At 38.7% G+C, this 13,557-nt stretch overlaps 1 protein-coding gene across 1 annotated transcript; it reads right to left on the bottom strand.

Moving 5' to 3' along the window:
- Positions 1-7,867: 7,867 nt before the first annotated feature.
- LOC117326691 (acetylcholine receptor subunit alpha-L1-like) lies at positions 7,868-9,832 on the bottom strand. Its single transcript, XM_033883413.1, has one exon. The coding sequence runs from the start codon at positions 9,830-9,832 to the stop codon at positions 8,594-8,596; it is 1,239 nt and encodes a 412-aa protein (XP_033739304.1). The 3' UTR covers positions 7,868-8,593.
- Between the last annotated feature and the right edge of the window lie 3,725 nt (positions 9,833-13,557).

The raw sequence follows: 13,557 nt of genomic DNA, 5'->3' as shown, positions 1-13,557 counted from the left end.
ACTCATCACTTCTCATCACATCTCGTCACCACTCATCACATCTCGTTACCACTCATCACATCTCGTCACCACTCATCACATCTCGTCACACTTCGTCAACACTCATCACATCTCGCCACTAGATTTCCCCACCTTGACCGAGGCTAACCGAATGGACCATAATCCGCTTTTTATCTTTTTTTTTTTTTTTACATAAATAGGAAATGATTGACACGATTTTCTACAGTACCATTACAATCTTCCTATGTGAAGGAGGCGGGTTTGTGATATCAATCTTGTCGGAATCTCGCGGAATCTCGCTACCTCGAGCGTGACTATAACTGCCGCCATGCTTCTAACCTTGTACAAGAATGACTGTTCAGATCCCGATAGTATGCGAACATACGAGAAAGGAGGATTAAAATGATAAGATTTGACAGAGATTCGTGTTATTGTAAACGAAGGAGTTCCTTTCTAAATCAATACAGACCTTGTTCGTGTGTAAAGACTGTAAAACGGTGTTTTCTACCACGCAAACATATCGCAGAACTGTGTCCCTGTAAATTTCATAGTGGAAGATATTTCAAAATGGTCTTCATTGTGTCCGTTTTTTATGTATTTTTTATCGAATGTCGAGATTTATGACGGTTTGCTTGAAAACCGGTACATAGTCAGATGTACGAATGAAGTTCCTTTCGGAATCGATCTGTGTTTTTCATCCATCATTCACGGAACAAAGATTTCCCTAACACGGTTGGTTATCGGCGATGTCAAAATATGTATCTGATGGAGAGTGGAGATCCCGGCCGATATTGTCTACATATCCGGGAAGCATGGGAATAGATATTGGTTAGAAGTGCTGAGATGACTCCAGCTTCCTCCCTGGTGTTTTATGGGCAAGGGATATATTGTTTTGTTTACATGTAACTGGTACGGACGGACATCTTTTGATATTATTACAAAAAATAAACGAAATAAATTTGAAGGAGGGATAGAGTTTAGTTATAATATGGAAGAAAATTATAGAAAATATACGCACATGTACATTAGTATTCCAAATGTAATCAAATAAAGTTTACGATAAAGGTTGGTGTATTATCACTTGAGTAAAATTAATATAGTTTGTAGCAGCTAATGAAATCAAGTTATCGAGTGAGAGTTTTTATTGTTTTTTTATGTGAACAATTTATCAATTGATATAGTGTTACAAAGATCTCATAAACAAAACAGTCGTGACCTTGATGTTTGATTTGTGAGTAATGAAACAGAAAACATGGTGATCAAGTTGGCGTCTCGGAAGTGGTATAGACTTCTGGAGCCACAAGTGGCACATGAATCGGAGCTAAAGATCGGTAACGGAACACATGGGATTTCTTTTTCTCCCATACTTCACAGGGTTATCCGGCGGTTGCTAGGGAAAAGGTGATTTATCGATCTTACATAGGGTGGGTAAAGACAGCCGGCACGCGCTATATGACGCTGCTCACAATAACGTAACGTCATCATTTTACGTTGAGTAACCAAGTCGTAAATGATGACGTCATAATTTTTGACGCACATTCCAAGGAGCATTGAAGATGGCGCGATGAAAAACTTTCATAAAAGCTTACGTTTGGTTGCAAGTATGTGAGAAAAATAATCAATCATGGGTCGGTTCCGCGAACAAGGATATCCAACCCTCGTGTAAGAGTTTGGCTGGCCAGCACTCGGCAAGGATATCCAACCCTCGTGTAAGAGTTTGGCTGGCCAGCACTCGGCAAGCTTCGTGCTGACTCTTACACTCGGGTTGAGATATCCCTGTCCACGGAACAGACCCGTGGTAGATTCTATTAATCCACATGTCACATATTTTGTAAGATCAAATGAACATGACATACCCATAACTCATTGAATAAGGATACATTATAAATAGATAATTCACTTTTAAAAAAGTCCGAAGTACATGTACGAGCAGACGACATCATGTATCGCGACCACTGGTACTCTCGTTGTACTCTCGTTGTACTCTCGCTGTACTCTCATCGTACTCTCGTTGTACTCTCGTTGTACTCTCATCGTTCTCTCGTCGTATTCTCGCTGTACTCTCGTTGTACTTTATACTCTCGTCGTACTCTCGTTGTACCCTCGTTGTAAAAGATACTTTACCGATACATCTTCATGTGGAATATAACCGGATCTTTCATGGAGAATTCGGTGTCTAATATTATAACTAGGAATGTCGATTTCTTTATGAAAATGGCTCACAGAACAATTTGTTAAGGAGAGACAATGCTGATTATATGTTTTGTTACGAGCAAGCGAAGAATTTTAGGTCACAAGAGACGAAGTCGTAACAAATGTGTGCGTGTTTTTTTTGTTTTTGTTTTCAAATTGTAATCAAATCTACATAGTTTTGGCACGATGACGATAACTGAGAATGTCCAAGTCGCGATAATAGAAGTATCTACTAGTCTAAACAGCAGAGGAGATGGTTGAGTCTGTGGGACGAAGAATGTACCCTGATTGACATTGGCCTTCAAACATCAGAATGACGCTGATTTTTGGAGGTACCGTATATAGTAAAACTCTATGTACATGTAGAATGTATTTTGCGTGGATGCGGGTCAGCAAAAGAAAGAGCGATTCCAGAGTTTGGTAGAATCAATGATGACAGTGTGAATCCCCTTCCACCTAGTGTTGATATTGTAAACAAAATGCCCAGGAAATAAAGAGCTTGTATAAACCTGCGCAGTTTACATAATAACTAAGGATTAAAGTGTCTTTCAAAACAAGACACACTATTCCTCAATACGACCAAAACAACACACACTATTCCTCGATACGACCAAAACAACACACACTATTCCTCGATACGACCAAAACAAGACACACTATTCCTCGATACGACCAAAACAAGACACACTATTCCTCGATACGACCAAAACAAGACACACTATTCCTCGATACGCCCAAAACAAGACACACTATTCCTCGATACGCCCAAAACAAGACACACTATTCCTCGATACGACCAAAACAACACACACTATTCCTCGATACGACCAAAACAAGACACACTATTCCTCGATACGACCAAAACAAGACACACTATTCCTCGATACGACCTAAACTAGACACACTATTCCTCGATACGACCAAAACAAGACACACTATTCCTCGATACGACCAAAACGAGACACACTATTCCTCGATACGACCAAAACAAGACACACTATTCCTCAATACGACCAAAACAAGACACACTATTCCTCGATACGACCAAAACAAGACACACTATTCCTCAATACGACCAAAACAAGAAACACTATTCCTCGATATGACTAGAAATTACAGGCGATTAATTAAGTGTTGTAAAAAGAACAAACAGTTTTAGTTCAACCGCCACTAATTGTACAGGTGGCTGTTATCATTTTCTGTTAAACACCCGACAGGCTAAGTAAACATGCAGGGCTGTTATTTTAATCAATTTTTAATCTATCTCCCGTCCAGTAAAAAACATTAGGATCAGTTCAAACACACTCTAGAATACGGTTCTCCCCGTCCTGATGCCACAACACACCATTTTCGGATCTCATTAAGAATATAGGACAAACGAATGCACGAGCCTCCAATCTGACAGGTAAATAATAACAAACGAATGCACGGGCCCCCCAATCTGACAGGTAAATAATAACAAACGAATGCACGGGCCCCCAATCTGACAGGTAAATAATAACAAACGAATGCACGGGCCCCCAATCTGACAGGTAAATAATAACACACGAATGCACGGGCCCCCAATCTGATAGGTAAATAATAACAAACGAATGCACGGGCCCCCAATCTGACAGGTAAATAATAACACACGAATGCACGGGCCCCCAATCTGACAGGTAAATAATAACAAACGAATGCACGGGCCCCCAATCTGACAGGTAAATAATAACACACGAATGCACGGGCCCCCAATCTGACAGGTAAATAATAACAAACGAATGCACGGGGCCCCAATCTGACAGGTAAATAATAACAAACGAATGCACGGGCCTCCTATCTGACAGGTAAATAATAACAAACGAATGCACGAGCCTCCTATCTGACAGGTAAATAATAACAAACGAATGCACGGGCCCCCAATCTGACAGGTAAATAATAACAAACGAATGCACGGGGCCCCAATCTGACAGGTAAATAATAACAAACGAATACACGAGCCTCCAACCTGACAGGTAAATAATAACACACGAATACACGAGCCCCCAATCTGACAGGTAAATAATAACAAACGAATGCACGAGCCCCCAATCTGACAGGTAAATAATAACAAACGAATGCACGAGCCCCCAATCTGACAGGTAAATAATAACAAACGAATACACGAGCCTCCAATCTTACAGGTAAATAATAACAAACGAATGCACGAGCCTCCTATCTGACAGGTAAATAATAACAAACGAATGCACGGGCCTCCTATCTGACAGGTAAATAATAACAAACGAATGCACGGGCCCCTAATCTGACAGGTAAATAATAACAAACGAATGCACGAGCCCCCAATCTGACAGGTAAATAATAACAAACGAATGCACGAGCCCCCAATCTGACAGGTAAATAATAACAAACGAATGCACGAGCCCCCAATCTTACAGGTAAATAATAGCAAACGAATGCACGGGCCCCCAATCTGACAGGTAAATAATAACAAACGAATGCACGGGCCCCCAATCTGACAGGTAAATAATAACAAACGAATACACGAGCCCCAAATCTGACAGGTAAATAATAACAAACGAATGCACGAGCCCCCAATCTGACAGGTAAATTATAACAAACGAATGCACGAGCCCCCAATCTGACAGGTAAATAATAACAAACGAATGCACGGGCCCCCAATCTGACAGGTAAATAATAACAAACGAATGCACGGGCCCCCCAATCTGACAGGTAAATAATAACAAACGAATGCACGAGCCTCCTATCTGACAGGTAAATAATAACAAACGAATGCACGAGCGTCCAATCTGACAGGTAAACAATAACAAATGAATGCACGAGCGTCCAATCTGACAGGTAAACAACAACAAACTTAATGCACGAGCGTCCAAACTTACAGGTAAATAATAACAAACGAGAACTAAAAGGGATCAATCTTAGCTGAACTCTTTCAAAAATTTATAATGTATTTAATTCATTTATCTAAAACGTTTTACTCTACTTCGGACTTTCGGCCTTTCAGTTGACTAAACAATCAAAAGTACGCACAAATTCATAAACAGGAAATTCTGCAGAATCTTAAAGGCAGAATTTCGGTATATTTTGTGTGAAATTATTGAAAAATAAATGTTGATAACAATGTATATAGCAACACCGCCTGTCGTTGGCGAATCCAGAAGGAAGCTTTTTGATGATCAATATTGCGTCAGTAATATACCAGGTTTTCACCCATATAATCATTTTGAAGTAATGAAGATTGGTTTTCTTAAAACCATTTGAAATTGGAAATTCCTTATAAATGAGATTAATTTCTTGTTCGATAACTCTTACAAAGATGCTTGGTACGCCAATATTGGCTCAAGTACGTAGATTTATAATCTGAAATCCGTGTACGATGTGTTAATATCGGCCCAGAATCTGACTCTCGTTCGACATTTATTTCTATATAACGTAAGGCTTGGTTTGTTTTTGTCTAATGTCCTATTAACAGCCAGGGTCATTATAACGTAAGGTATAATTATAATGCGCTATTTGAAGCAGTGTCTGTCTGATCATTCATCTCTTTGCAGAGTTCAATTATATTTTTTGCTGTACCTGAATTTAAGATAGATGTTATCTATAACTAAACCAGCTGTAAAATGAAGAATATCAGATTAAACTGTCCGTACTGTATGTGATTAATTACGACGAATTTCGTGTCATTTTAACTTTGCTTATGTCAACAAGTTAAAAAAAACAACAACAAATAAACAAACAAAAATGCATGGATACAAAATTATAATGTTTTTGTTTCAAAACTTTGACGACTTAAGCCATTGTACAGAAATGCAATGTCGCAGTCACAACGGCACGACATTTCTCTGGTCCATTATACTGACACTGGAATGTCAGGTCCCAGGGACATTGACATCTCTCTGGTCCATTATACTGACACTGGAATGTCAGGTCCCAGGGACATTGACATGACATCTCTGTTATTGATTTGATTGACATGGAGCGATGTGGATTCTGTATAGATAAGATTTCGTTGTGGGTTTACACACCACCTGTCTGATATAAACTTCAGTATTTAATCTTTATTCGACCCATTTTCACACTCATCGAAAATGTTAGTTGTGTTCGTGTGCTCAGTAATAAATGTACCATACGGAATCACTACAACTTCTGTAAAGTTCATTTTTCGGCATAGCCGTATACAATTCTTTTTTGGCCCCGGATATGACGCGACAGGTGGCGTTACTGGTCAAGATGAAGTATATGATTGGTCAATGTTGCGGTAAATGCAAAATGCAGATATGCAGTTAAAAACGAAACAAAGTTAAGATTGAATGCAAGCTGAATAATTGGATGCATAAATTCAAACGACACATTAATACAATTATATTCCTGATTCAAATGCAGTCTTATTTTCACCAAAAATGTTTCAAACTGATATAATTTTGTTATCCGTGCTGAAACGCATTAGTTCGTTAATATATTTCACCAGCAGTTTTACATTATAACCACCAGCATTAAAACTATGCCGTTTATCTTTTTAAAAGATATTTCTTGTTTGAGATACATTTTAAAGAATACATTCGGTCAAAACAGTTCCGTTGATGAAGCCAGTATTGGAGATGATTGTTATGCTAAGGTTATTTATTAATATATACAAGATTGAAATTTGTGATTTGATTTGAAACCGCGGTATAAGTTTCAATCCTAGAAATACAGACAGATTCAGGATTGTTTTGATCTCAATCGACACTATCTGTTTTGTTCAAAATACGATCATAACAAATTATATATTCTAGATCTCAATCTTAATTGTGTATTGCCTTTATTACATGTGTATACAATTCTTATATAAATGTGATAGAATAAAAAGTCAAACACAGATCTGCTGTCTCTCTATATAAGTATTAGTATTTAAAAAAAATCGTTTATATCTCATATTACGATTGAACGATATAATAAGTAGCTAAATCTGAAAAGGTTGATGGTATATTGTTGTTTTAGACCGCCAACGTTTTGTAAAAGTCGATATCGTCTCGGTTCTTGACCAGTTCATTTCGTCTGAAACACAGTGATAAAGACAAACTATTTAAAAGGTGAACGTGTGAGGGTCAATCGATATAAAGCTATTTATGGGTGTCTCTAATTGGGGGCCGAGTGGTTAACGTGTCCCGACACTTTATCACTAGCCCTCCACCTCTGGGTTCGAAAACTACGCGGGGCAGTTGCCAGGTACTGACCGTAGGCCGGTGGTTTTTCTCCGGGTACTCCAGCTTTCCTCCACATCCAAATCCTGGCACGCCCTTAAATGACCATGGCTGTTAATAGGACGTTAAACAAAAACAAACAAACAAGTCTCCAAATGATTATCTTCACGTCTAGGTGTGATTTTACTTGTACCCATTTTATCTTCAATTTCATTGATTTGTCGAAGTTTTTTTTATGAAGACAATGAACCAAGTATTCGTGAGGAAAATAATACTGGTGTGATACCTAAACTACTGGCATGATACCAGGCTATAGATCTGTTAGACTAGTCCTCATCAGTATAAATTGTACAAATGGTATTTATTTCTGGTACCAGAGCCTACTATTATTGGGCAATGATACTTAATCTTCTGTATAAGAAACGCCAAGCCGTCCAACACTTTCGATATATTTCAAATAAAACAAAATTCTGTTTTAAGGTAAATGCATCTTTTATAGCAATAATGACATGATTGATGGAGACAGTTTAACATGTATGTTGACACAGTTATTAAATCACTGTTGAATTCACGCGTAGTAATTTCGAGTTAATTCACGGTGTTATTCCTCCGCAACAATGATATAGTTCCTCACATCGTCTGATGTTCTTAACAAGAAATACTACCACTGTAAAATCACTGAATATTATCCTCTAACAATTGACTAATCTTCCCACAATTCCAATAATCTGTTCTGTGTTTCCGGCAAGGTTAGAACTATACTCCGTCACGTGACCCTCTCGCCATTCATCGCGTTGTTAACAGACTTATATTAATATTACGAGTGTATCATTTAAAATTGTGTATGTACGTGAATCTCGTGATAAACACGTGCGTACAAATAAATTTTATCCAAGCCCCGTCGCTATACAAGTTTTAGAGTTTCCGTCGGCTTCTTGTGGACACAATATTTCTGCTGGATTACAATCAAAAACCGATACGATTTTGATTCCACAGGTATACAAAACAGTTCACAGGAAGTCATACTAAAACGTCTTCACACTTTTTTCGAGGTGTTCGGGAAAAAGATTGCGTATTTTGATAATTATCTTGGCAACCTTTATTCCACACACGTCACAGGTAAGTGGATACATTCTTCTTACGTCACAATTATATTCAGTTTCAATACTTCGTTGCTCAAGTGTTTGTTTGATATATAATTTATATGATATATCTTTATATCAAGAATGTAATACAACAAATAATAGCACTAAAGTGAACGTATTCACCCCTAGAACCATGTATCCCAGAATTCTGTTCAGCTTGGCTGCTTTGTGTGATCCGTTGAGTTCCGGTTCCGGTGTTTTGAGGGAGAATTCATTATGTGTCAAGGTATTAATTCGGACAATTTTGTTGTTTATTGTTTGATCATCACTGTTAACCTGACTGATTCGATCGTTATCACAATGACACACCCGCGTGTTACGATCTTTGACCTCCTTCTGAGGTGTGTGGTACGTGTAAAGAACCAGAACCTCTAGGCCTATGATCAAACCACTGATCACGAGCTGGAACACGAGGTACATTCCAAATATGGGTATGTGGATTGATGATTGAGGTAGCGTGTCACTAATCAAGGTCAGAAACACTACAAAGGTCAAAAATATCGACATACACATTCCAATCTTCTCGCCACTCTCAATGGGTAGAATAAAACACAGCTGGTTGAGTAAGGATAGAATTATCAGAGGGACCATGATGTTTAACACATAAAACAATGGCCGTCTTTGAAGCGTCATTCCGTATTTGATTCTAGAGAAGTTTTGATTTGCTTCAAAATGTCGGTGTTTCCGTACAATGGCGCTGAGTATCTCCCATTCCTCGCTCTGTTCGTAATGTACCAGGTCGACGCTTGGGTAGGTATATGTGATATTCAACACATTATCATTAGAGTACCATTTACTAATTTCAATTTCACAGAACTGACTATCAAATGGATATTTTGTTGAATCCACTTTACACGTTGTCTTAATTTCCTTCCCTGGCCACCATGTCACATGACCGTCCGACATCACGATCGGGTCGTTTAGAGTTGTCTCCCCTATCCCCCGTTTGTTACCGATTTCGTTTTGAACGAGAAGATCGGGTGTCCAGATTTTGTTCTTATCAGCCAGAATGGATGACACGCCTCCATAATCGGACTCGTTCCATTGGAGAAGTTCATCATACCAGCGGATATCCATCCAGATACTGGACGTCAGGACCTGGTTTTTCTCGCTAAGATCGGTAATCCTCAACAAATACATTGCTACTTCCACGTTGAGAGCTGTCGTGCTATCTGACACAGGTCTGACTCGTGGATTGTAATTTTCAAAAAGGACTTCATGCAGCATGGCTTCCTTAAGGAGTTCTGCACCCTCACACAAAATACAAGCAAAAGCAAACGTTAATGTTTTCCAAATCCTTATATAGACCACCATGTTTGAGTTTGGGGGCATACCATGAAACCGCTCTGAGGTTACACCGGTACGCCGGATGTTACGGCTCGCCTGTATACCGGATATTACAGCTCGCTGGTACACCGGATGTTACGGCTCGCTGGTACACCGGATATTACAGCTCGCTGGTACACCGGATGTTACGGCTCGCCTGTACACCGGATGTTACAGCTCGCTGGTACACCGGATGTTACGGCTCGCTGATGAATCGTTCGTTCGTTACACTAAGCAGTCCTCCATCAAACATTTATCTGGCGTAAAGATAAATATTTAGTCTACCACAAAACAAAAATTCGGCGTAAAGATAAATATTTAGTCCATCACAAAACATTAATTCGGCGTGAAGATAAACATTTGGTCCTCTATCAAACATTTAGCCGGCGTAAAGATTAATTTTGAGCCCTCCATCAAACATTTATCCGTCGTAAAGATACATATTGAGTCCTACATCAAGCAGTTATCCGATGTAAAGATAAATATTGAGTCCTACATCAAGCATTTATTTGGCGTAAAGATAAATAATTAGTTTTCCATCAAACATTAAAATTTTATCCGGCGTAAAGATAAATATTTTGTCCACCACGAAACATTAATTCGGTGTAAAGATAAATATTTATTCCTCCATCAAACATTTATCCGTCGTAAAGTTAAATATTGAGTCCTTCACAAATTCTTAATTCGGCGTAAAGATAATTTTTTAGTCCTCCACGAAACATTTATCCGGTGTAAAGATAAATATTTAGTCCTCCACGAATCAGTTATCCGGCGTAAAGATAAATATTTAGTCCTCCACGAAGAATTTATCCGGCGTAAAGATAAATCTTCAGTCATCCACGAATCATTTATCCGGCGTAAAGATAAATATTTAGTCCTCCACGAAGAATTTATCCGGCGTAAAGATAAATCTTCAGTCCTTTGCCAATCGTGTATTTCATATTACAGATACATTAACCAGTGGTACACTTAGAAAGTTTTCTGAGTTAAGAGCTGATTGGTTGTATAAAGCCTAACTTAATCCTCAAAATCTTAATCTGTCACACACGACTGATGAATCACTCTGTCACATCACAGTTACAATCAAATGTCATTGATCTCAGAACATTAATTTATGTCTCTGTTGTCAATTGAACCCACCGCTGAACATTCGGCTCGCTGTTCCAGTTAGAAAAAAAACCATACTGAGATGTCAGTACCACACGGCTAAACGCTGATTAGAAATCTTTACTCAGAAACTATACAAAGTACAATTAAAATCACTTACTTCTCTTCATTCCGTTTAAAAGATCCAAATTGATTTTCTGTAGAAACTGCCACTCCTCGCCAAAGTAATGGCAGTTCCTAATGACACAATGCTGGGGTGTAGAGTTTTTAAACTGCTCGTAAGAACTTGTGACACCCTTATAACACAATGCTTGGCTAGAAAGTTTCTGGTCTTAGGAACTTGTGACACGCCTATGACACAATGTTGGGGAGAGAGAACTTGTGACACGCTAAGCATCCAAAGCGATGTGCCATACTGCTGTGCTAGGCAGCATTGAACGATGACAGAAGTAACAGCGTAAAGCAAAAACGGTTTTCCAATAAGTTAACGCACAGAATCATGTGTATGTACAGCAACGGTTTCTCGCTCTAGAAAACAAAACCGAGTGAAGTTCCTCCGGAACAATACCAACTATCGGTGTATATTGACTGGTTTTAATGAGCGCTTGAACCACATTTATGTTATTTATATATATCACGTGTAATGCTATTAATCGTTAGATTGTTAATCACCCTCTAGCCATTTAAATATCTCGTCTGAACATGATTTGTCTATCCTCTGGGAAATGAATTCTGGGTATAGATAAGTTACGTTGACAGAAATTCTCCCTCAGAAACTCATCAACCCAATAAACATGTGTGATATATCGAGCATGGAGAGATCTACTGTATTAGGGACCTCTAATCAATCGTAAATAATAATTAAAGTCTATGACAATGATTTCCACAATTGGAAATGTTAAGCAAAGGAAACTCCTTACTTCAGTAATGTCGAGAAGTTGACGCCATGATTTCGTTTCCATTTATAACAAAATCTATTTAGAAGAGTCAGTGTACCGAGTTGTATTCAGAAGAGTCAGTGTACCGAGTTGTATTCAGAAGAGTCAGTGTGCCGAGTTGTATTCAGAAGTGTCAGTGTGCCGAGTTGTATTCAGAAGTGTCAGTGTGCCGAGTTGTATTCAGAAGAGTCAGTGTGCCGAGTTGTATTCAGAAGTGTCGGTGTGCCGAGTTGTATTCAAAAGAGTCAGTGTGCCGAGTTGTACTCAGAAGAGTCAGTGTGCCGAGTTGTACTCAGAAGAGTCCGTGTGCCGAGTTGTACTCAGAAGAGTCAGTGTGCCGAGTTGTACTCAGAAGAGTCGGTGTGCCGAGTTGTACTCAGAAGAGTCAGTGTGCCGAGTTGTACTCAGAAGAGTCGGTGTGCCGAGTTGTACTCAGAAGAGTCGGTGTGCCGAGTTGTATTCAGAAGAGTCAGTGTGCCGAGTTGTACTCAGAAGAGTCGGTGTGCCGAGTTGTATTCAGAAGAGTCAGTGTGCCGAGTTGTATTCAGAAGAGTCAGTGTGCCGAGTTGTACTCAGAAGGGTCGGTGTGCCGAGTTGTACTCAGAAGAGTCGGTGTGCCGAGTTGTACTCAGAAGAGTCAGTGTGCCGAGTTGTACTCAGAAGAGTCGGTGTGCCGAGTTGTACTCAGAAGAGTCAGTGTGCCGAGTTGTACTCAGAAGAGTCAGTGTGCCGAGTTGTATTCAGAAGAGTCAGTGTGCCGAGTTGTATTCAGAAGTCAGTGTGCCGAGTTGTATTCTTGATTGATAATTTCGGGATCACGCGATTCCGTCATTATTTTATGACGTCATACATAATTGAAAATAAAATGTTGAGATTGGCGAAGTAATAACGAAACAACATAAATCTTTGCCAATATATTTGAATAAACATTTATCTATCCACAACGGCGTCTGTTAAGGCACACATAACTGAACGATCCATTGTTTAACTTTCCGGCACTGGTACTCAAAATGAAATAAAGTTCAATATTTGATAACAGTAAAAAGTAACTCAATTCAGGTAACGCTTGCTTCTTCTAACAAAGAGACACAGGAAACGTTCGCAGTAAGACATATTCTATGGTTTTACGAAGAAATATTGAACTTGAAATAAGGTTTTGTATAACAGTTATGCTTAAGGTGTCTTGAGGGACTGTTCCTTAAAGTGCACAGTTTGTTGCTTTAAAAGAAACACTGTTTAGAGAAACGGCAACATGAAATATAAAGTTGGGGCGAGTTGAGAAAAAAAAATTGATTTCACCAATTTTAAAACCAAAAAGAGCGTTTATCAAGCCACAAGTTTCTTACAACTGTGTGTTTATATCACAACCCACAATGTTTAACATGATTAAATCATTTGAAATCATAACAGAAAATCGATAATAGATGTAATAATATAAATGGTTTCATGTCGTCATAGGCATATATTATCTGACAACTGTCATTCTAGACAGAATTGATGGCGAAACTTTATTCAAGATTCAAGATTTCTTTATTCACTCTGACACACAGCGTGTGTAACAAGAGGTCAATTTTTTTCCATGTTACAAGCATGACTTTTGACTTTAAACATATTTTATTGTCTAAACAGGACCAATAGGATTAGGCACAAGTTATTACAACTTATGAA

Source organism: Pecten maximus, chromosome 5 (genome assembly GCF_902652985.1).
Source record: "Pecten maximus chromosome 5, xPecMax1.1, whole genome shotgun sequence".
NCBI classification, from domain to species: domain Eukaryota; kingdom Metazoa; phylum Mollusca; class Bivalvia; order Pectinida; family Pectinidae; genus Pecten; species Pecten maximus.
Note: the sequence above shows the minus strand (reverse complement) of the source record. Positions and strands in the feature narration are given on the sequence as shown.

Bases quoted from the DNA above. Each gene is read 5' to 3' on its own strand.
- LOC117326691 (XM_033883413.1), bottom strand. From the start codon at position 9,832: ATGGTGGTCTATATAAGGATTTGGAAAACATTAACGTTTGCTTTTGCT.